General features: G+C 40.3%; 1 protein-coding gene across 7 annotated transcripts in view; it reads left to right on the plus strand.

The window, feature by feature from the left end:
• Positions 1-25,170, plus strand: part of KIAA1549 (KIAA1549 ortholog) — a 142,072-nt gene that overhangs the window by 65,620 nt on the left and 51,282 nt on the right. For all 7 annotated transcript variants that reach the window (XR_005627352.1, XR_005627353.1, XM_039708056.1 and 4 more), the window contains exons 2-7: positions 4,281-6,959; positions 8,398-8,486; positions 14,151-14,328; positions 15,825-15,952; positions 17,345-17,528; positions 23,927-23,986. Coding sequence is in view for 5 of the 7 variants with exons in the window: in XM_039708056.1 (XP_039563990.1) it covers positions 4,281-6,959; positions 8,398-8,486; positions 14,151-14,328; positions 15,825-15,952; positions 17,345-17,528; positions 23,927-23,986 (3,318 nt within the window). In the remaining 2 variants the exon portion in view is untranslated. The remainder of the gene's footprint in view (positions 1-4,280; positions 6,960-8,397; positions 8,487-14,150; positions 14,329-15,824; positions 15,953-17,344; positions 17,529-23,926; positions 23,987-25,170) is intronic.

Genomic DNA, 25,170 nt, shown 5'->3' on the forward strand with positions numbered 1-25,170 from the left:
AAAAAATACATGGAAGTATATTTGTTATAAATGAAGAATATAGAAAAGCATATTAGTATACATGTATATTTTTACAAATATATATGTAAAACATCCTTCCTTTTCTTTATTACAGGCTATAGAAAAGACATTACTTTTTAGCACTGCAGCTACAGGAAGGATGTAATCTGCATCCCTCTAATTGCTATCTGGAACAATGACTAGTCTAGTTTCTGGTTTATGAACTTGTGTAGTTTTCTGGCGTGCAGACGTGGTATATTTTTGTCACCAAAGAACTCTGTGGACTGCAGCAGTCCTTTGCTGTAGTCATGAGAAACTTCTGTCCTTGCCAAATTCACACGTCTGCAGCAGCCTTAGCGGGGCACGGCTGTGCTTCTGTAATTTCAGATTTGGCAGTTTCAGGGGTCGCTCAGTTCAGTGACAGGTTTCATTACTTGTCAATTGCTTGTGACACCAGCTAGTTTTGGGGGACAGCAGGAGCAGCAGAGAGCTTGCCACCGCAAGGCCACCAGCAGATTTCCTATGTTATTGCTCCTCCCATGTCCCAGTGTCATTGTCTGAGCTGTGGCACTGTAGCAGTGCCATCTGTGACTCCTGCGGCCCCTTCCACTAGTGCTCGCCTTTGCTGTAGCTTGGGATCACAGCTTTATTCCCTAAGCTATCTATTCTTTTTCACAATGTTATCAGCCTGGTGGAGTTTGGCGTGTCTGATGTGAGCCCATCTGAAGGGGAACGGGAACCGTCACCCGACAGTGACAGCTGTGCAAACAAACAAGTCAGCGTTGATATTCATCAATAGCTTTGTGCAGCCGTGGCATTGAGATGCAGCAGAACATGTGCAATCTGTCTGCTTCCTTTGTCCCACGGTGCAGCCAGAGCGGCCACTCTGCGCTGATGAGGCCGATTGTCATGCCATGGTGTGCCTTCTCCTCCTTCCCTTTCTCCTTTGCTTTTCCTGCCTCTTTGTGGGCTGTCTGGCCGCTCCCAAACACATCTGCCACGCGTCCCATCTGCTCTCCCTGAGAGGCACGCTCAGTCCTGACAAGCGCTATTCAAGTGGTGCACTGTTCTGTGGAGTTGACAGAAAACACTAATTTGTATTATTAATGGCGTATCTCTAATGCTCCCTGCTTCTAAAACACTGAGCAAAGTAAATAGGGTGGAACATCAACTTGTAAACTTGCTGGTGGGTTTTTTTTCAAAATCCTACATGCATAGGTGAATTTTTCCCTTTTCCACTTACCATAGCTAGCAGTGCTCTTACTTTGTCTTAGAGCTTGTAACTTTTTCAAGACACTCTGTATTTTCCTTCCAAAAAATGAAACATCTATTTCAGAAGTTGTGTTCTTTCCTTCCTGGCAGCAGTGGCAAGATTCTTTACATTAAGAGGCAAGGCACAAGTGTGTGATGAAATAATTATTTACTATTCCTTTGTCTTTCAAGGAAAAAATATTATCCGACTATCCAAAAAATATAAAAAGCATATTCTAAAGTCAGAAAAAATGTAAAGCCTTGCCTGGTCTGCGTGTTTGTTGAACAGCTTAGGGTTATGCACTTAACTCTTCAGAACATCTTTTCTGTGACATTTACTTACTTCCAGCAGGATCTTGCCATGTGCTAGCTCCCCAGTCAAGTTGAACAAAAATAAAGTGGCTCTGTGTGGGTGAAGGAAGAAGATGGTGCAGAGCATAGGCATAGATAGGCAGTAGAGTCATTTTTGTGGAATCACCTCTAGCTTTGAGTCAAAGATTTGTAGAGATACCTGATCAAAAATGCAGTTAGTAATTAGTATTAGTATTCAGCTCTGTCTGGTCATATTAACTGTCAGCAGTATTCACCATGCTCATTATGTTGAAGCTGTCACATCTGCCTTGTGTACTGCTGCAGAGATTTACAGCATGAAGCTGTGGTGAACAAGGAGTAACCTTCTCTGTTACCATGTTTGTCTGCAATGTGGAATTGACTGTAAGCAAGGGTTAGGTGTCCAAAGTACCAAGCTGGCAGGATTTTACAGGGCTGCCTAAAAGGAAATGCACATACATGTAGGGAGAGAAGTGATTCATTTTGACAATGTTTGGTTCATAGCCTTGTAAGTCTTCCTTTAGTAACTCCCTGCTTACTCAGAATGTCACAAAGAGAAAAGTAAAGGTTGGAAGCGTAAGTCAAAGAAAAGAATGAGGCCAGGGAGGCTTCTAGCAATGAAAAAAGTTGAGCAACTTTTGGTCAGCTAGCAGAGCTGTGTCAGTGTACATTTTGATTCTGTGCTTCTTGGAAGCTGCTTTGTCTGGTAGTCATGTTAACTCCTTGTGAAAGGTGTTATTCCACGGTGGCTGCGCTGTTCTGCACTGTGTCATGTTCAAGCATCTGACCTCTGCTGAAGAGGCTGAGGATGGACTTGTTTACTAGTCTTACACATAGCTTTTACAAGTGTTTTTTCTTGTCTTTTTGTTCTTCACCTGAGAGCATTGTAAGGCAGTATATTTTATCATCATACCCCAACTAAGCATCATAAGGCTGGAAATGCCTACCATTTTGAGTTTGAGGAGGAAAAAAAATGAATTGGGACTGCTTGAGAGAATAGTATCTGTTATGCTACAAAACATTGTGCATGGAATTTGTAATATAAAGGATATAATCACAGCATTCAGTTAGGTGTGATCGGTGGTAAGCATTAACTCTCCGCTACAAAACATTGTGCATGGAATTTTTAATATAATCACAGCATTCAGTTAGGTGTGATCGGTGGTAAGCATTAACTCTCCTAGTTGTGCTTTTCAGATCAGCACCTTCAAAATTTATCAAGTCAGTGTGTCAGCACTTGAAAAGTTCTGTCAAGGAGTCCAGCAAACAGACCAGGGCGAAGGGGATAGGAACAGTGGTTTGTCACCTCTGGAAAGTGGTGTTAAACACTGGGAAACAGATAGGTGAGCTATTCCTGCAGGACTCTCTGTGAGTTACTGAGTTAAAGGCATCCTCTTATGCTCAAGAGGAGCATAAGATGTAGTTGCAGTTGAGCTGTGTACTGTATCATTTGTCCAGTGCATTGTAATGTGTATGCTTTTTTTTACTTTAAACTGGTCCCTGGTGGTTTAACTGGATGTGATTCCTGCCCCTCCAGCCTTGTTAAGGGGTGTTGCCAGTGGGTTCCAGCAGCACCGCCTGGACACTCCCATATGAAAATAGGGTGATCAGGCATGATAGATAATGTAAAGATGAATGCTGTGTGTGTATCCTTGAAAACTGTTCTGCTGCAATTTTCCATAATTTCCTTTAATAATTCAGCTCTGAATGCTGTTAATCCAATCTCAACATTTCAGGACAGTAAACAGCGTTTTCTCTGCCAAACTCATCTGTTCTTGGAAAAGCTTATACACAGATCTTCTCTATAACCCAAGAATGCTTTTTGAGAGAGGAGATTATTTTGTTTGTTGAAATATGTGATGAATTCTCAACTTTTTCTCCTTTGTGTTTGAACCTGGCCATTACTACTTGAGCTCTGCAAACTAGAGTAGTGAAAGCTTTATTACAGGTGGCCTATAAAGAGACAATCCTATGGAGGGCTGTGAATAAACATAGCAATTGTATAATAAAGCAGTTTGTCACTGACTGCTAAGAGGCCAGACTTCAGATGAATAGTGGACAATGTAAAAATAACATGTTGCAAACATGTCACAACATGTTAGCAATTTCTTCCTGTTGATACCAGGTCCACATTTGCCTTATGAAAAAGGGAACCCCTCTTCATCTCTTGTGTCACTCATTTCTGATATGAGAGAGAGGATCTGGTCCATAAAACAGAGTAGATCTTCTAGTGACCTTAATGTTAAGAAATAATAACATCAGAGGAAATCAAGGGATACTAAAGGAGAGAAAATCACCTAAAATTATATAGATTTCCCCCTGCACTGTTCCTTGTTACCCTGTCTGGTGTGTTTGTTTTGTGAGACTACTAGTTGCCATGGAGTGTAGCCTTGCACAGGTCAGAGGGAGACACTTTCTGCTCTTCCACGGGTCTTACTGGAGTGCTGGTGTAGAGACATATCTGTGCTTTGAGAGGAGCTTGTGTTGTCTTGTTCATTTCCAAGGAATGGAGTTTCACAAGAAATCTTACTATTTGTACTGATTTGCTTGTGGAGGGTTTTTACTTGCTTTGTCTTTGCCCTTGAATTCTGAGCAGTTGTCTCCAGAAATATTCTGTGTGACATTTGCTCATGGCCATCTTACTGCTTGTGCTGATCTGTTGTGTTTTGGCTTTTGTTTTTCTCTCCCTCTTGATTTAGATGAGAGATCCTTGGAACAGCAGGATTTTTCCTTTTTCTCAACGGTGCATGAAAGCATATCAGGCAGCAGGACACAAACGGCCTTAGCAAGGAGTACTTTGGAGTCCCAAGAAAGTAATTTGCTTCAAACAGTTTTATCATCAGTTACCACTTCCTTTGATGGGACTTTACTTAGCCAAGAAGAAACAGCCATGATTTCAGAAGGGAGAAGTAGGCCGTTGGTAGATGTCTCTGTAAGGAGCAATGAGGCATTCCTAAGTGATGATGAATTTATTAGCTCCTTTTCAAAGGCACAGTGGACTCCTCCCGTGAAGTCTTTTGCAGTTTTAACAGATCATCACTCAGTTAATACAGTAGAGCCATCAAGAGAAATGTTAGAAACTGTGTTGCTAACACCTTCATTATCTGTCCTTTCTTCACTCTATGATATCTCAGAAACAGCACAGCAGAAGACTCTGTTGAGTGCTGTCCCTGAACGAAGCTACACTCTTATGGAGCTAAAGCCTTTTGTACCAGATCCTGAAATACTAACAGCAAGCAGAGACTTGCTGTTGTACCCTCCAAATACAGCTGTTCCTTTCGCTTCCGTTCCTTCTGACACGGGAATTGTGGCACAGGAAAACATTAATGCAAGTTTAACAGCTCTGCCTTTTGGGAGTGCTTCAGAAGGATCGCCTCTCCATCTCAAGCTGCTGGGTGAAACCAGCCCTGGGGCCCCAGACGCCACAGCGCATCCTGCAGACCTGTATGGTGATGTTTACACCCATGTGAGTAGCAGGGCAGCAGAATCTCTCAGTCAAAGGACTTACCCCACTCCAAGCATTCCCTGGCTCACGCCAACTTCAGCAGCCAGTGCTGAGCCTGCTTTTTATCCTATTAGTCTTCCACTTGTGTCTTTCCCTCTTGATTCAGCTGCCATTTCTGTGAACTCTAATACAATTCTTAATGCCAGCCTGTTTACACATGAATTCTCCACTACTGCACCAAATTTGCCTGCTGGTTCAGAAATACCAAGTCAATCAGAGCTTGTCAGTGAGCTCAAGAGTCCAGTGCCTTTCACGAGATCATACAGTTACTGTCTGTATTGTGACTCTGTTTCACTTCTGCCAGAAGCAGGCTTTGCACCAGAACATGATGTGGGCTCAGGAGATTATGTTGAAACTTTGTCCATCAAAGCCTCTGAAGTACAAGGCATAACTGCATTTACAACTATAATTACTGATGGGTATGAATTGGAGGAACCTACACCTGAGATTTTTGATACTTCTTTTCCATCAAGACCAGTTGTTTCACTTTCTTCAAGATTTGTAGAAATCCCTGACTCAAGCATGTTTTTGTTAAGCACTACAGACACTAGAACACCTATAACAATATCTCCCTCCTTCCATCAGCTCCCTGGGGAAATGCCACTGAACATCTCCGTTTCCCAGACCCTCCCTGTTCTTGAATCAATTTCGTTGACTCCAAGCACACATGTAGACATTCCTGGTGCCACCACTGCTCTGTTGGACTCTACCATCACCCCCGGTGAGCCAGTCACATCGTTTGCAATCAGTCAGACAACCTTGCTGGAGCTGCCAGAGTTAATGCCATCAGAATCCGTGGTTTTGCTTGGCAAGACATCTACAAGCGACGAACTGTCTTTAAATATTTCAGATTTTCCATCCAATCTTTTATCAACACCATTTCTTATTGAATCTAGCTACTTGTCTTTATCACTGACCATGCTAAATTCTTACTCTGTCATGCAAAGTGATTTATTAACACTGTTACCTCAGACCTTGTTGACTGGGACATCAGTACTTCCTGAGGATGTTACCAGCTGGGACTTAGCTACCACTGTCAGCTTTGCCACTGATGCCGAGGTTTCTCAGTTACATCTTGGCCAAACATCATACTTTCATTCAAATACATCATCCCTTCCAGATGCACAGGTTCCTGAAATAATGCCATCATCAGATTTTCCCTCAGAGTCATCTGTGTTTCTGGAAGCATCCTCGGTACTGCCAGTGGGCTCTGAAGTTGTGTTTACCTCAGCTGCCACAGGAGCTACCTCTCAGTTGGAGCCTTCACTCTCCACCTCTCACTCTGTGGTTCCTACCCTGGTGCTGCCCACTTCCGACACCCAGTCTGTTACCAGCAGCATCTTGCTCAGTGAAACAAATCTGATCTCTTCGTTTACTACCTTTCCAGCAACTCCTGTCTTAAACATAGCTTCATCTCTACTTTCAACTGCTCTGGGTTCTGATGAGGATATTGGTGCTACAGTTAACCCCACGCTGCTTTTAACATCTGGCAGCAGGGGCAGCGTCCCCACAGCCCTTGCTCCCACAGACCCTGACAGCCTTGCATCAGATGCCAGCACCATCAGCATAATGCCCTTTCCTACAGCATCTCTGTCTGTGACCTCATCGTTTGCTCCCACACAATTTCCTGAGACTGCCAGCCCTCCCCCTGGACATGAAGTTCCATCACGAAGCAGTGTGACTGCTGGTGCTGATGCATCAGCTCCTTCCACCCCTGCCACCAGCGCTACAGGCAGCCCAGGGACATTCTCCTCCACCCCTCTGAGGACCACTACTCAGTCTGAAGTGGTGGCTGTGACCTCTGCTGTGACCACCACCAGGCAGCCATACGTCTGCGACATCACTGTTCCTGATGCCTACTTAGTCACTGCGGGTAAGATACTCACAGCATTTTCATTTTGGTTTTCAGAAGCCACTGCAATATGAACCCCTAGCTAAATTGCAGATTTTGGATTAACTAAGTGAACCTTATGGCGTAAATTTAGACAAAGAGCTGTAAAAGCATTGATTTACCATTTACTGTTAAAAATAATAGAGTTCACTTGAAAAAAGTCCATTGTGAGAGAGAGTTACAAATACATTACACTGCACAGAGAATGAAATTGTCCTCAAAAATTGCTGATTCAAGTGTTCTGAGTTAGAGGCTGCTTTATAATTTCATTGGTTGTAAATGAATGTTGCTGTCATGCTGCTGTTCTGCCAAACTGTTTAATGTTCTGACTGAGTAAGTTTCTCCTTTCAGTTGTTGCTGCTGTTTATTAAAAAACACCTGCATGTGAGGTAATGTTGTAATATGTAAGAGGAGAATTGGTTTAAAAAAAGTTTGGGTTTTGCAACCATGTTTATAATTTCACCTTACTAGCTTATGTTTGTATCTTACCTCCTCCCATACTTACTTTCAATTGGATTTGGTGTGTTTGTAACCAGAAAAAGTGACATTAGTGTGTTTCAGACTTAGCATCTGTGTTTGCTTTTCTGGTGTTTTGCTGCCTCTTCCTAGCTTGTTAACAAAACAGTGCCAGCAAACTAATCCAGGGCAGCTGCAGCAGTGCTGCATTTTTGTGCTGAGCAATATTTTTTACTCTCAAAACTTAGTTGTAAGAAATAAAGCAGAATGAGTATAATCTCGTCCTCCAGATATGTAGGTGATCTAGCTATGCTAGTGATAAGGAAGACTTTTAAACTGTAATTTGAATACTTTTGTAGGCAAGTTACTGATGGAAAGTAAATGCAAGATGACAACACATTTTCCAATTGTTTACTTAACCCACAGTCACAGTGTCAGGTGTGACTAACAGCCATGACATCTATTGGGATGTGGGGATTTAAAAGCCCTTTCTTACTCTGTGGATATCCCTTTCATTAATTAATGTCATGTTTGCTTACTTTTTATTTAAGAAAAAAGTAGATGCATATTTTCTGTGGCTTTTTTCTGACCCTATCTACATTCCATGTGTTGCCTACAAAACTTTTAACTGTGTTGTGGCAGCGAACTCACTCACAAGTCAGACCAAATATGCTGCTACTTTCCCACTTGAATGCCTCAGTGGCTCTTCAAAAGTTTCTTTTATCAGAATGCTAAAGACATTAGCTGTGGAAAAAGAAAACAAGAGAAAATAAAATAAACTTTACAGTCACTTTTTAGGATACAGTCACACCTTTACCCCTGTCCTTGTTGTTCATCTTACCTGTTTGATGCAACTGATCTTACTACCTGCTTTTTCATGCACTGCACAGTTGAAAATGCAGCTTTGAATAAAAACCTAAGAGATGAAGCTAAAAGGTATTTTCTGACTGACATTAATTTCTAGTGCTGGCCCGAAGAGCTGTTCTACGAAATGTCAGTGAATCCATCAGAGAAGTGCTCAGAGTTCAGTTCAGGAGATCAGTAGAGCTAGAGGTAAGTGTATGAAGTGTCTACAAGTACTCTTTGGTCAATGTAATATAGTAGGGGTTTAGTTCAAAAGCTAAAACAGTAATTCAAACAGTCCATGGATACTGTATCAGAGAGAGCTTTATTTTAAGTTAAATGTTAGTCATATTCTGGTTGGGTTGTTGTTTTTTTTTTTTAATGTGAACATGATGTCAACTTTTTTACTTTTAGAATGCCATCATTTTCTAGGACAGACCTTTCTTGGTTTTGCTAGACATGAGCAAGTCATGTCCAAAATCTACTGCTCACCTGCTTTGCCTGGTGAATTGAAACTGAAGAACTTTTACCCTTCAAAATACCTGTTAAGCAAGTCTGTTTGTTCTGCTGGCTGACTACATACTTGCCACTTTAAACAAAATGAAACCTTCTGCACAGCCTTGTGCTATTTTATGTTGTGAGACCATCAACACTTGCAGGGGAGGTGGTGGAATCCCAAATGCCTGATTTGGCAGATGAAAAAGGTAGGGGGAAAAAATCAGGTGTGCAATAGTAGCATGTTATTTCTGAGCCTTCAGGTAGGTGTAACTCCTGTCCTTAGTCCTCCCACAGGAATAGCTGTTCGCTTGGGGTTTTCTGAAAGCTTTCTTTGCTTTGGTATTCAAGGAATCATCTTTGAACAAGATTTCAATATTGTTTTCTAAGTGATTGCCTAGTTTAAATAAGGGTTAAAGGCTCTGTTCCCCACCTCTGTCTCAAACCCTCTGAGAGGAAAAGCCATAGGGGTAGTATGGGGGTACCTTTGTTGTGTAATCAGATACTTCAGTGGTGAGGAGATACTTCAGTAGAATTATTGGTGTAGATGACTTTCAGCTGCACTTGCAGTTTTGCATGTCTGTATTCATCTAGTTGTCACAGCCCAGTACCAGATGATCTTTTGTGAGTCAGTGATCTCATTTTTGTTCTGTAGTTAACTCAAGTAGCAATTCATTGAACATAACTTGCATTTCTCCATGCACAGAATTGCTTGGTGCCTTTAATTTTGGCATCTCCCGTGATCACTGCACTCAGTAATTAAACAACTCCTGTCTGATGTTTGAGGATGTACATCTCTACTACTCAGTCAAGATAGGGGTGTTATAAATTCCTGCCAAACTTCAGCTACACTGAGCTGCCTCTGTAAATTATGGGTAGTTTATGTCCTTTTAGCAACACCTGCTCATGAGCTACATAGATTTTTTATATAAAAAGAGATTTTTCTTCTGGTTTGTAAATTATACCTTCCATTTGTGCAAACAGGAATAGTCAAGAAGTCAGATGTTCATAGTGATAGAAACACACTTAATTTTCAGTGACCTTACATAGCTCATTAATATGGAAGCTTTACGTTCTTACTCTTAACAGCAGTAGGACAAAATCCATTACTTAATATTTGAAGGTTAATTGGAACAAGCATTTGATATCTCACTTTATATTTTTCCCTTTAATTTCCTGCCTTTCATGCCTACTATTGCCTTGTAAAGCTCTCGATAGGGCAAAAGCTTCTAAGAAGTCCTAAGGCTTCTCAGAAGTAGCTGTTTTTATAAATAATGCAGCTAGTCTTGCTTCATCCTTTGGAAAATCTTTTTTATCTAAAGGAAAGACATCTTTGCTGAATCAGTTTTGCTTATTCTAGAATGCTGCTATCATATGGGTTCTGCTCTAAAAATAATCACTAGCAAATATGTTTTCACCTCTAACTGTGGAATACTAACAAAACTGTTGGTTTGAAAAAGAGTTGTCTGTAACAGCAGTATGTTGAGTGGTGATGTAATGCAGTATTTTAAACAGAATTTCTCTATCTTGCTAAACTTAAATCAGGTCTGTGTGATTAATTTTGTTAAAAAGTTGAAAGTACCTAGAAACCATGTGTGTGCTTGCAAGTTATGGTAAAGCAGTGCACTTCTCTAAGCTGTTTTTTTACTGTGTCTCTTATTACAGCTCACAGATGTTCCCTTGCTGTGATGTAATGTACAGTAAATCAGGAGACAGTCCAGTTAAATTTAACTTCGTAGTAATGTATGCTTTAAAAATAAAATCCATGGCAGTGATGGCTATAACTGCTGCTCACTTTAAATAAGAAGCAAGTTTAGCAGTGAAAGGAGGATTGAAGCATTTTTTGCCCTCAACTTTTTCAGTTGAAACTTTGGTCTCTGCTACTTTATTGTTTTGAATGTTGCTGAAGTGGAAAAAAGAGGAGGCAGGATCCTGCCAAATGAAAAAAACTTCAGTCACTTTTTTCCCTAGAAAAATGCTTACAGCAAAGTGAGAATAACCAAAAATTTCAAAGTTTTTTCTAGTTGGTCTCAACATAGTGCATCTGCAAAAGAATAAGACCCCATTGTCTGAGTAAGAGTAATTTTAGTCAACACTCTGTAATGTAAAGCTTATGACACTTGGGTAGGATCTGTTAGACAATGTTCTCTTGACTTAACTTGCACTGGGTGTAAAATAAAATAGTGTTGGCAGTGACTCTCTGCCAGGACCCCTGGTGCCATTAAGTTCATGCCAAGAGGAAAAGGGTTTTTGCCAGCCTCATTTGTGCTTGGAAATTTTATCATGCATCTGGCATTTTTACCTTAGCCACTTTGTTGTTGTATTTAATGTGGGTTTGGTGGTGTGTCCTTAACCTATCAGTTCCTATAATTCCAAGTCAGTGAACTCTGCCTTCAAAGTGTGGAGTTCAGGTCATTGGCTGGTAAATTCTTCTTTCAAAGATGCCACCTTGTGGGCTTGCACTAGCTTCATTGCTGCTTCACCACTGCTAAAGTTGTGGCTGGGACTGTCGAGGTGTGCAAAACCACTGAGAACTGCTGCCTCAGGATCCTAATGTGCCTAGAAACAGAAGCTTTGTTGTATTTTTGAGACCTGTGAGCCTTTGTAGTCTTATCTTCAGGAAGTTAAACACCCTCTACAGGCTCTTTATAGGATTCTTAATAAGGTAGTGGTGAGAAAATCAGTTGTTGATGCTTTCTGCCAGATGTTTACACAGCATAATACAGTGGAGTGTAGGCATGGATTAGATTGTGGCAAAGGTGCATCTGGTCAAGTATTTTAGCAGATAATAATCAATAGCAAATGCTTAGGAAACATCATAAGGGACAAAGAAAAGATAGCCATGTTTTTCCTAAATACTCTTCTAGCCTTAGTAAACTCAATCTTAAAAAGTTTCTGTGCTGGATGTGCTTTCTCTTGTGAGGATGGGTTGGAATGAGCTAGGTTGTGTCCTGAGAACAGCAGAGTTGTGTTTGTCATTGCACTTGGGAGCAGGGATAGCTTAACGCTAGGTGTTGTAAGAGTTCACTGCTTCTGCTGAAGGTTTCTGCTTTTGCAATGGGAATGGCTCCAAACTGCACGTGGAGTTTTGTGTTCTTCTCTGGCATTCTGGCCCATTATGTTAAAGTTAAAATACTTGTACATTTTAATATAAGAAATCCATGCTTGTGTACTTTAATAGTGGCACTCTAAAATGTGTAAACACCTAATTTGTTAGCATCCAGCTGTCCTAGCACTAGAGGTGAAACTTCCAAGAGAGAGTTGGATGGATGGCTGGGTTTGTGAACCATTAGAGCTGTGCCAAGAGCAGCTATTCTCATTCATGAATCATGATTCCAGAGTCATGAGCTGTGCTCATCTATCCTTGATAACTTTGTAGGCTTCTCTGTGAATTCGCTTGTAGACAGCATCATGCTGTCATGGGTCTGTTATTTCTGTCATATGGATTAGGCTGAAGAGAGCTTATTCTAGACAACCCTGCAATATGTCAAGCAGAAATAGCTATTGTTTTGACTTCTGTAGTGGTTCTAATCTGCCTACCTCAAAATTAGTGTTATAAGTATATTTTTATTTTGGATTCTGGAGTTGCTGTTGCTCTTCTGATGCAGTGAAGCACAGAAGGGAACCAGTGTTAGCTGTTGAGCTGAAAAAGTTAATTCCAGAGCTGCTTTCTTGGTTGTCTCTGGTGCAGCACAACCAGACAGAGATGGAGGCAGCTCAGTTGGTTACAGAGGCTTACTTTTGTATCTGAAATACCCAACTCCAGTGCATAAGTATATGCTGGCTGCAGCAAGCCTCTCTTCCTCAGCATATACTGCTTCAGAAATCGCCAGCAAATTGTCACTGAGATTTGTAATTCTAATTCCTCTTTTTCTTGCCTTTTAAGTAGTCTCATTTGCAAGTAATGGGCAACTTTCTTTTGGCATGTGTTACCCATTTTAACTGCTGTTTCTCTTTGACAAACTGAAGCTGCAGAGATTATTTCATCATGAGATAAAAGAAAAAAATTTCAGATAAGAGGAACTGAAAGGAGCTATGCACAGTATTCATATCAAACAAATTTGAGTTTTATGGATCTAAATCCATTTAAATAAAAGTTGGATGTTGCATATATTTGTGGGCTAAGAAAGAAAAAGGCATAATGAGCAGCATAGATTATTTTTCTCATTTCCTTCTGCTGCTGAGGTAGTTTCTTCTGGTAGTTTCTTCTGAGCTCTCTGAAATGCAGGCATTTTAGAAGACAGGAAAGAACTGCTTGCTGTCTCATCTAAACAGCAGTTGCCATCACTTTACACTACAGCAGAAATACCAAAAAGGAATATGTGGGTCACAGTTTAAGTGGCACTGTGGTTTTCTATAAAGCTGTTCCTGAAGCTGAAGGTATCTAACAAATCCCTTCACCAGCATGGCATCTGCAAGGTGCTAGCACCCCACATTTATCAGAAACTCTGGGCCTCTGGTTTACATTATTTATTCATGAGGCCACCTTGTTGGATATCCCAAAATACTTCTGAAGTGTGACTGCCACAGGCAAATAAAGTAAACTGGGGGAGTAAACCAAGAAGGAAGGAAGAAAGTAATGGTGGGGAAACAGGTGTTCTTAATGTTGAGAGTTTCTCTGAAGGAGGGAAGATACTGCTATATGTGTAAATAAATAAAACCCTTCCATTTGTTCTATTTAGGTGGCTGAGAAATGATGGATGAGAGTGTCTGCATGGTTCAAGGTTTATATTTAACTTGCAATCTCATTTTTTTTACATGATGTCTAAGGCTCCTCAGGGTTTTTAAGAAGACTCAAAGTCAGGTCATGAATTGGAAGATGAGAATTGTAATGTGGTAACTGTGTTGAAACAAGCAGATAGAAATGTTCCTTGGAAGAAAGTTTTCTTGGGTGTGAAAATTATATCTCAAAAACATTGGTTATCTGTATTTTACTCCTTGTGTGCCTTATATGATTAGGATGCATTCACTATGTGGTGTATGACTGAAATGCAGAAGCTATGCAAGCAGTCCAGTAAGTAAACAGGAATTTTGTATGGGAAATGTTATGTACACCAGCAGAATGTAGGGAAGGGGGAGTGCTAATATGTGGGAATGTGATAAATCAAGAAGTGCTGGGATTATTGTGTTGTACTGAAGAGATTCCAGTAGGAGCACTTGGCACAGGGGAGTTGCCTCCGATGCATTGGAGCAGAGGCTGCAAGGCACAGCACTTGTGTTTGTGCTTCTGCTGCACTTTGAAAAATAAAGACTGCATCTTCCTGCCTCTCAGTGAGGTGGCTTGGAACTGCATGAGACTGTGTAGGTCTAAAATGTTGCCAGATTTAACATTGACGTGTTTGGGTTTTCTTAATTTCTGATTTTTTTATTTTTTTGTAGGTTTATAAAATTTCCCCCAAATTTGCTTTCTTGGTGACATCTGGTCCCTTTGTTTACACGGCAATAGCTGTCATAAATGTGCTTGTGAACAGCAGTCTTCTTCGTGGGGAGGCCCCCATCATCCTCTCACTGCATCCTTCTTTCACTGTGCCAGACAACAGATTCCAGGTTCAGACAGGTGAGTTCCTCCTGACACGGAGGGGAAAAAACTTCCTGTTGAGTCAAACTTCTTCACTTACAATGCAAGGTCGAGTCAAACCATCTGCTCTACTGTGAATCTTAATTCTTTTTGTTAATGACATAATTTACAGGTCCGTGGCAGAGAGGTGGTGAACTGTAAATAGTTAACCCCATCACTTCGTGGTCTTTTTAGGATTGTTTTTTGGTACATTGCAAAATAGTTGTGCTGTTTCTCTTGCTTCTCAAGGTGAGAAGAGAAAAAAAATCTATGAAATATTTATTCATAAAATCACAGTGCAGTTATTTTGTAATGCTTGTGTCAATTTCAGATTAAACTTATGTTAAAAGCTGCCTTTTGTGTGTTGTCATGATGTAGGAGAATTGGTGAACAGGAGGATTGATTTCTTGTGTATAACATGAGCAGGAGGATTGCTTATGTAGTATTCAGCTTTCCATGGCTGCTGTATTTCAGCAGTTCATGCAAAGTTTGACTGCTAATAATGTAAAGCAAAATAGTACCCATGTAACAGATTTTGAGAGTCAGTGTTGTCATTTAAAATCTTCTTTGGGCACTGTTTGCATGATAAAACTGCTTGCCTGGGTGGTTGGCTGTCATGAGGTAGTGACAGGGCCTGAGAATACAAGCAGAGTTAATAAATGTCAGCATGGTACTTTTGTTCAGATATGTTTTTGTGTGCTGTTTATGCTCTGTTAATAATTGTATGGCAAGACACCACTTCAACTGTGCAGGTGCGATGTCTTTTTCCACTGCTTAACGTGGTTATATAGATAGACAGGAGGTATATTTTTGGGGTTTGAACCTTGTGTAATATTGCTATTAGGATCTGTAAGCTAGCTGTGTAGCATTTCTTTGGGTAAGACTATATGTGGAAATCCACAGATGTGCATGTAGTTAAGGTCTGTGTGCCTGATCACATTCCTCTACACTCACTCCTTCTACCTCGTGGTCTTTCTTTCTCTCAGAAGAACTTAAAGGTCTGTACCTAAGTTTAACAGCTTACTAAGTGTTTTGAAAGTTTTAGACCAATACTAATAATGGATCCAGTATGTAACCTTTTAGGCAAGCTAAATACTGTATTTCAGGCTACAAGAAAGAGATATTTGTTGCTTCGTTTTCTGAAGATTTTCATGGATTGGCTGGGTGCTCAAGATTTCAGTGTGGCCAATTCAGTGGTCAGGTGACGTGAAGTCAGCCACATGTATGTAGTGAAGGTCTTTTAGTGTACAAGAGGAAAGAGTGGATATCACTAGTACCTTTCAGAGGTCTAATTACTGCTTCACCCAATCTTAGAGAGTAGAGAATTTAATGCAGCAACACAAAATGTATTTTTAATGTATTTTCATCTGGTGTTTCACTGAATGGGTCCTGAGCTTCATGAAAGAAGAATATGATAGCCCTGTGAATTCTGTTGCTCGTTTTGTTCTCTCCCATGGAAGAACTTTTCTGTAGGAATAATTGCCCTTTGCTTTCAGTGCTTCAGTTTGTACCTCGAAACGTGGATATTGGATTCTGCACCTTTAGCCAGCGCATTGAGAGAGGGCTGACAATGGCATTCCTGGAGGTGAACAAGCACCAGGAGCTCTACAATTTCACTGTGCAGGTGAGAGGATGAGCATATTTGGCGTCTGCCCTCTTCCCCCCCTCACCTTTGCTTGTCCTGTGTTTCATCCAGACAATAAAATGAGTTAGGTCTTCTATGAGGCTTTGTAATGAAGTCACTTGGGTTTTTCCCCCTAAAAAATAATATAGCACAACATGTCACAAGCTTTTACAAGCTTTTTGAAAAAATGATCCAAGGTGATGGTTTATATCCAAAAACATTATTGAATATGATAGGGTTTATAATTTCTCAAATAAAAACTGTTCCAGCCCTTACCAGAGTCACTCCCATCATAGTTTACTCTAAAAGACTAAGGTGTGGCTAAAAAGTTTTTGTTGAAAGAAAGCTCTCAGGTCTCATTGCCATGCTGGAGACCCTGTTAGGGAATATAGGAGCTACATGACCCTGCCATCATGTGAGCAAACATGCTAGTTGCTTCTGAGGTCTAGAAATACTTACAGTATATGATGTCTGTGGCAGCTGCTACTGGAACTTCATACATGAAAGGTATAGCACATGTGCAGAGCCCTGAATCACACAGCAGAGCTTAGTGCTCCCTGGAAAGTCAGTAATTCAATTTAATGAGATCAACTCCCTCTTCTGTTTGAATTCTTAAATTTAATCTAACTTTGTTGTAATACCAAACTCAGTAAAAATTTTATTATGTTGTTTAGCTGACACCATAAATACCCATCTGTTGTACCCTAAAATAAATTCAGGAAGAAAAATGACAAATTTTAGAGTATCTAAAGTACTATGTAGTACATATAGAAGAGTGCTCAGAACTTCAAACACGGTGTCACTGCATAGACTGAAGACAGAACATGCAAAACAATTTCTTGGACTATCAGCTTAGCCAACTTAAAATACCTCTTATTTTTCAGAAGAGGTTTATCTACATGAATACAGTTGCTGTGTATATTGGTGCCACAAAAAGGTTTCTAACAGCTGGTGGGTTTGGGTGTGCACGGTGCAGGAGATTTTTAGCAAGAGAACGTGCATTTTCAGAACTTTTTTTGCCGTAATCAATTCCCTTCTGTTCCATGCAGTTTGGCATTCATCTAAGACTTATTTATGACTAGATTTATTTTGCTGTCTGGTCTGTCTTGCTAGGTGGTTTTTTCTCATCATTTTCTGGGCTGTAGCTGTCAGCTGTCAGATAATTCTGGATTATGATTGCCCTTAAAGGATGACTCTTTGAAGAGGAATTCACATGTAACTTTGCCTCTTCTGAGACTCAGCTGGCTGAACCAGTCTGGAAGAGATGTTCCTCTGTCTTGATGTGAATTGTCCACCTCTTCATATAAGAGGAAAAAGAAAAATCTGTCAAGGAAGGGATGGAAATGGCAGTGATTTGATTTTGCTGACCCTGCTTCAATGATATCTTTTCAGATACTGAATATAACTCTAAGCAGGCCTGGGGTGGCGTTTCGACAGGGCCCTGTGAGCATTGTTTTTGCCATCCGAGATAGGTACGGCTTTCTAAATGGGTCCGAAGTCAGCGAGCAGCTCAGGAATTTGTCCGTGGTGGAATTCAGCTTCTATCTGGGCTTTCCTGTGCAGCAGATTGCTGAACGTGAGTATTTGCTGTTATCCAGTACTGCAAAATACTTCTGTCCAGTATTTTCCCTCTGTACAGTTTTAAAATAATTTCTTGCATAAGTGATAATGCAGCTTCAAGTACCTAACTTGAATCATGAGTTCTGCAGGGCAAATCTATGCCTCTTTCTGCTCAAATTTTGTGCTACAGCATCTTGCTGCTTTTGTCATCATACTTTCTTTTTGTGCTGGGTCAGTTGCGCTTAACCTGGCTTTGTCAGTTCATTGGTCTTGGTCCAGGTCTAAAAATAAGAAAATCACTTAGATCAATATTTCTGTGAAGTGCAGTCCAAGGTGTGTCTCTGTGCTTATATCTAGAGAGGCTTTTTCTAATTCTCAGGAGGCTTCAGCGTTGTGCTGCCCTTAACCATGTCTCTGACTTCTAGAAACTCCTGGGGCACTGGCTACATAAGTTGATATTTGCCCATACAGTCTGAATTAATTTGTCTATGCAGTCTGTTATATTTTAAGGTATTACCTTCCTCATTTTTTATGTATATTTGCATGGCAAGTCTTTTTTTTTTTTTCAGACCACCATCATCCTAAACGTAAACAAGTGGGAACTGCCTGCATAACAGAGCAGGCCTTGGCCTTGACAACTTATGTTTGGTTAGATTTTTCAGATGACTCAGGAACATAAGCAAGATCATGGGAGAATAGTACTTGCCATTTCCTGCTGGTGGGTGTCATTGACTCAGTCCACTAATTCCCCATTCTCCTATCTCACCATGCTTTTTAATTTTTGGAGTTATTTCTGTGAGCTGTAGAGATGCATAACATCTGACACTGAGTTTTACAATATAGTTAAACATTTAGTGGAAAATCAGGTCTAATAGCTGGTGTTCATTATGCAGCTGTGTTTGTCAGTGAAAATACTGTAAAGAGAGTCACTGTCAACAGAAAAGTTGTTCTCCTTAACAGATTTCAATCTGAGTAAGATGACTGCACAGGATACTTCCCCATTTACTGGATGCACTCTAAGCATACTAATTTTTTGAAGCTTTTTATTTAATGTTTTCAGCATTTTTGATCCCTCTACTCCCATAATCAAATAAAAGATGTATGAGGTTGTTGACACATTGCTGTTAAGCATTTCTGTTCTTGTTTAGTCTCACAGAGAGTGTGAGTTCTATGCAGTGATAGGTCTATTTAGTGGAGCCAGGACCAAGTCTTGAGAATCCCTGTCCATAGATGACTAGCATTTCTTTTTATCTGGGAGGTCACAGAACATCTCACATTGTGGGCTGTGGTCTTTATTGCTCACTGAATGCAAATAAAATGTTGCCTTGATTGCTTGAAAGATACCTCTCTTTACTCTGTGTCCTCTCTTTTATGCATTTGAGCTTGAGTTCTTGAGGTAGCTTTTAGTCTCTGGTAATATTTTTGGTGTTGAGGGATGCTTTTTTTCCTGTGATGTAAGAGCCTACATCAGATCTTACAGCTTTTAGTTTTGTCCACATGTTCTGAAATTATATTTGCAGTGTATTTGCAGGTTGCCCCTTGCTGAGAATCCATCTTCTGGATTGTCATCATACTGGATTGTCATGCAATAGAGCTACAGTGCAATTAAGTGACAACAGAATTTCTTCCAAGGCTGGTGTAGCCTGAAAGAGAGGCTGGTCATAGGGGGAAGACATTCCTGTTAAAGATGAATGTACATGGTTCTCCTTGGGCTTGGAACTAGATGACCCCTAAGGTCTCTTCCAAACCAAACAATTCTATGATTCTGTTTTCCTTTCCTGATGGTACTTAGGAAATTTGAATTTACTTTAATGCTCATGTCAGGAGCTGTCCCTGTGTTTGTTACCAGTGCCTGGTCAGTGGGGATGATACCAGTGCCAGTGGAGCCCTGTGGTCACTCACATGTCAATAACAAAACAAAGCAAACTAGGATGAGTGGAGAGCTCAAGATTTTTAGGAACTATGAGATCTTCCCAAAGATTGCAATGTAGAAAACATGAGGATTTGTTGGATAAGGTGTCCTAAATTAAGGAACATCTTGTCAGCATTTGACTTCCTTGCTGTTACAGAAACTCACATTTACTACAGATGGAGCCCATTGTAGGACAGCACATTTGGGTTTGAACTGGTCTAGTTTGGTCTCAGTAGTGCGTTAATAGGCACTGTTCTGGAATACCAGCTCTGGTGCTATTTGGTAAGTTGGCAAAGTGGGAACATAGTTTCTCAGATTACTAGAGCTGTGTGTCCTTCTGTCAGCAAGCACAGAAATGATGAATGTAGTTTTATCAGTGAGACAATCACAGCAAGTTATTTTGAGCTGTTCCTACAGTTTTTTACACTGCCGCTGTGACTGGATTTTGAGCCCTGAGGGTTTTAGATGTTCAGATTCAGAGCCAAAAATCCTGTCCAAAGTTACTCAGCAGCATTAGGCAGATCCTTCTTGAAACATCTTATTCAACACACTGTTGAGAGTGATCAACAGCCAGATCCTCAAAGCTACTTTCGCAGGGAGATGCCTAAATGATTTTGTTTTCTAGACCCTGAACTCTGCATTGATACTTTGCTTTGCTCTACAGAGCAGGGAAGATGTTAGAACATCTTAGATTGATGTAGCTGCTTTGGTCTGTGCCAATTAATATGCAAACCTCTGTTTTCAGCGTGATTTTTTTCTAGAAATGTTGGATATTTACATATAAACCATCTATGTCTGTTAGTGTTAATATGTAAATATGAAATGTTCCATGCCATACTATTCTGTGCCATTTGTGCCTTAGTTTATCAGGCATGCTAGCAATTAATACTCTTGCTGGTGACTTTTCATGTTCCCTTATGGACTCTGTGCATGATCTTGAAAGTTTTGTAGTTGCATCTGAAGAAATTAATTATAGGTGAGCTGGATGCCAGGGCTCAAATCCCAGCTTTGGGGATGGAAATTGATCATACCCAAGGAAAGCTACTTGTGCATCTCTGCATTAAGTGAGACCTTGACATCAATATCTCAAATATGAGCCTTGTTCCAAAGAGTATATTTGCTCCTTGCCACTTGTTCACTTTGCATTGTCTTTCACACACTGTCCTCTCATGGTTTTTATTCACGTAAATAACATGTCCTGTTTATAATTTTAACTGTGTGGTTTGTCCCTGTGCAGTACATCATTAACACCAGGAATTCTTTGTCAGTTTTTTCCCCACTCACATAGAGTCAGGATCAGGAGTGGAAGTTGTTTGGCAGGTGTGGACTGTTCTTTGCAGGAATAGGGTTGTGAAAACGGCAAAACCTGGAAACTTCCAGACTTTCTTCTTTCCTCATAAGACTTCTAGGTGATTTGAGCAACATGTTTCTATTGAAATGTCCAGTTTACACCTTTCTCATGCTTATTTTTCACTGTCCACCTTACAGCTCATGTTTCAGATTGTAAATCGGTTAGATGGTCATGACCTACAAGTCAGCAGAAAGAAAACCAAGTCTAATCACAAGGTTGGGGTGCTAGTTCATTAAAAATAGCAGGAAACTATATATTTGGTATCTCTTTATGGCTAGCAGATTTCTTGGAGGACCAGTAAAGGCTAGCTGTGGAGTAGATGACAATATTTGCCTTCATGAACATACCCTGAATAAAGCTCTTTGTTTTTATTAGGACTTTAAGTAGTGAGAATTGCCTTGGGACTTGCTATTTTTTCCGTTCTAAGTAGCACTTTGATGCATGTTGTCTATTTTGGCTGTCTTGGAGATGTTGCAAGGCCAATAGGATAAATATAAAATTGTATGATATGGTCCAAGGACTGCAGAAACATTTGGCAATTTTTTCTGGGTGGATTTTGGATCAGGTTTGAAACAGACACAGTGTGTTGCTATTGCCCACACCCCAGTATCTGCATGGAATCTTATTTTACATTTAATGCCTTCTCCTTTCAAATACTGCTTTCTACTCCTCCATGCTTTCTACTACTGTTCTCTGTTGATCAGAAATAAGAGCAATCAGCATGATGCCAGTTCTATCCTGCATGGCTCCACACATCTGGAGGAGAGAGTCAGAGATCCTTAGAACATCTGGCAGTGGCCATGCTGCCTGAGTGGTGTGCTTTAGGCTGCTGTCAGTAGGTCTGTGGGTGAGCAGGTGACCCTTTCTCTTTTCATTCAGCACCAAATCGATGCTGTTACTTGGTATGGTGCTCCAGGGCTGCCTGTTAGCATCTCCTAATGATGCCAGCATCTACTTCATTAATGCATCCAGAGTCATTAGCAGACCAGCTGCAATCTAGCTAATAATTGCATTTTGTCTATCCAGCTTCCCCCTCAGAATAACAATCAGTCAGTGCTGTTTGTAATTGTTAGTTCCAGAGGACGTCAGAAATCTTGCAATTTGATCTTACTGCAGTGCTGAGACTCCACATGAGTCCAAGGTCTGTGTGTCAGTGAGACACTGGAGTGACCTGTGGTATAAGAATTGGAACCTAGATTTGCTGACTTCTGACAATTTTCAGCATTCTTTGTCAGGTTTTAGAACCTAGTCTTAATTGGCAATGATCACAGCACATCTTCCTTTTCAATGTCAAGATTTTCTGCTCAAGTTGGTTTATTTTTAAGTTACATTAATTCTGTGGAAAGTTTAAATGAATAGTCACCCAGAAATTTGCATTAATTAAATAATTTTCAAGTACTAATTAGAAAAAGTGTGAAGAGTGTAAGTATTGAAGCGAAGCATGATTTTGGGTTAAAGAAGAAAAATCTCACAATTGCTAGGAGTTCAAAGCATTATGGTCACTGGAAGGTTTTTGATTTCCTTATCATGCTCTTTCCATGAGTTGGAAAACAACAGAATCAGTTTTCAGTTTAGTTTATGCTTTTTTCGTTCAGCTTCCGTTTCTAAATTGAAGTAAGCAATTGCATGACTAGAGTAAATAGAATTTCAATCTAAAAGGTACAATCAGAAGAATCGAGTAGCAGGATGCCAAAAATAAATGGGTGTGTTTAAATGGACTCTGAGGTGCTTTTTGCTAGTCTGAGAGTTTTGGAAATTTAATGCACTGGCATCACTTACATAGAGGGCCAGGTTTTCCTGTTCAGAAAAAAAGGACCCTGTTCTAGCACCCTTCTGAATAATAAGTCACAGAGTACCAGCCAGGTGGTCTTCTTGAAGCTAGTGGTGCTATTACTGAAATAAAGGTGTAATAACCAGATTTTCTTTTATTTTTTTCTTCCAATAGGAGTTAGTTATATATCCATGAAAGTAAAAGGTAAAATGTACTAATGATTCTTTTGCTTTAAGCTTAACCAAAAAATTCCTAAGCTTTTTAATGGGAAAAGAATCAGATTTTTGGTACACTGACAGAGAACGACTTGTCTACAAATTCTTGCATCATTAAATTAGAAAAACTTCAGTTTTCTACTTCCCTGAAATGTGGAGTAGTGGCAAACTAGTCCACAACTGTAGGCACCTTTATTCTAAATTGATCCAGCATGGGCCAGGTCATTTAATTGTTATGTGCTGCGTTCTTTCTGTTCATGAAATGGTTTAAAAATTAACCTTTGTATAATGCTTAGCAAAATTCATCTGGATTAAATATTTTGAGAAAGTTAAGACCATTCCTCTTCCTTATTTCCATAGTGAAGCTTAAGACTTCCCTTGAGGAAACTGTTGGCCCAGCCCCCATCTTCACTTCTTTCCCAACATGTCTTTACTGCTCTCCAGTGGAAACCTTGGGAAAAATCTTATCTCTACTGAACTCAGTAGAAATTGACTGTTTTTCTTGCTGGGGCAAGGATTTCCCTCTGGAGCAGAGTTTTGGGTTTTTTTGAAAAATTGAGACATTAGGAAGTTTGGAGCCACCAAGTCAAGCAGAAAAGCCACGAGGTTTGTCTACAGCAGTGTTTCTACATTTGTGGGTTTTGTAAAAAAAAACTAATTATCAAGGTGGTGGTTTTTTAAATGCTTCCCCCTGCACAAGGCTGGAACACAAATCATATGTGTTTAGTTCTCTGCTTTACATTTACTGTTTCCTTGTAGTTTCTGCCTCAGAGAAGGTCTTACTTTCATCCTGAGACACTCACGAGTTGCCTCACTGCCCTTTGAGCAAGAGTCTGATCCTGCAGCTAGCTCAGTAAGAGTCACAACTCAGACAGTGAGCTTTTAAATTCCTGGGAGCAATGACCTCGCTGCAGCAGCTTGGAGTCTTTCACGTAATAAATCTGACTGTTTCAGTCAGCTTCTTTTTGTTAGAGACAAACTCAGCAGTGTACGTTGGGAGCACTTCCCTTGCCATTGTGTCTGCATTGCCTCAGGAGCAGAAATGCATCTGTGTAAATAAGATGCTTGCTGACAGTATAAATTATGTAGTGGCTTCTGGTTTTGTGTATGTTGTTTAGAAAACTGTTCTTATGGATGTTTTTCCTCCATTCTGTTTTTTCTTCAGCCTTCCATTATCCCAAGCTTAATGTGTCCCAGCTGATGAAATCTTCCTGGGTGAGAACAGGTACGTATGGTCTCTGTGAGTAAGTAAAAGTGCAATTAGTTTTGGTAGTGGTATAACTAGCCTGCATAAATATCAGTAGCTATGGGGTGCTGCATTTTTATGAGGTAATAACATGTCTGAGCTGAATAAATTCTAAAACCAAAGGCCCAGTGACCTGGAATATCTGGGAAATATAAATCCCTGGTCTAGAATTAACTACTGAAATTCCTTGATAATGCACACAAAGCACTTTTTGTCTGTAAGGCAGCTAATTCTTAGTCAAACAGCTCAGACTGTCAGGCATAAAGTATCTACACTGCATGTTGTCAATATGCCACATTGATTTTTAGGTATCTATTTTAAGTGAAAATTAAAATTTTATTTGTGTGACACTTTCTACCAAAACATGCTCAGAATAAACCAGAGTGAAAATAGATGAATTCTGAGTACATGAAAGTTTCATCACATTTCATTGATCTCTTCTGATTCTTTCACAGAAGATCCCTCCCACCAAAGTCTTCTGAATGTTTTATTCTGTAATTTACAGATGTGCTTGAGCTGTCACATTTAGGTGCTCAAAGGCTGTTGAGGTTGCCTGCCTGCTGTAGGTCTTACCTGCTGCTTTTAAGCCTGACTGGTGAGGAGGCTTTGCCTACCAAACTTGATTTTTGGGTGCAGGTGCCCCACTGGATACACTCTTGTTTTCCTACAACTTTTATCACCTCTAGTTCACCTATTGTATAGATTTGCTTTTTTTTTCCAGGTTTCCCTGTCTCCTCCTACCCATCACCACTTTACTCATTAAGCAGGAAACCAAATTGCACCTCAGTTTCTGTTGCCCACGTGGTTTGTTTCAGAGAAGAGAGATTTAGAATTTCAGATAATGCTCACTGATGTGGGAGAAGCTCCTGTGTGTGTCTCGTAACCTGTGGCATCCTTCCTTAGAGATTTATGTTGGCTTTTCTGGCTCCACCTGCTCCTTCTCTTGCTCAGCCTTAGGTTTGTCCATTGCTGCTGAAAATTCCCTTAGCTCCTGCAGTAAAAAAGGGTTCTTTCAGCTCTGAAATCACATTCCCTTGAGTTTTGATAAACTTCTGCCTCTAAGATTTTGAAAGCCAATTGCAGCAATTTTCTTTTTTTTCCTCTGCAGAGGAAATTTTTGTAGTCTCAGTTCTTGCAGGATTCTGGGAAGAGCTAGTAGACTT

This window comes from Passer montanus, unplaced genomic scaffold (genome assembly GCF_014805655.1).
Source record: "Passer montanus isolate IOZ18808 unplaced genomic scaffold, ASM1480565v1 scaffold20, whole genome shotgun sequence".
In the NCBI taxonomy this organism is placed as follows: domain Eukaryota; kingdom Metazoa; phylum Chordata; class Aves; order Passeriformes; family Passeridae; genus Passer; species Passer montanus.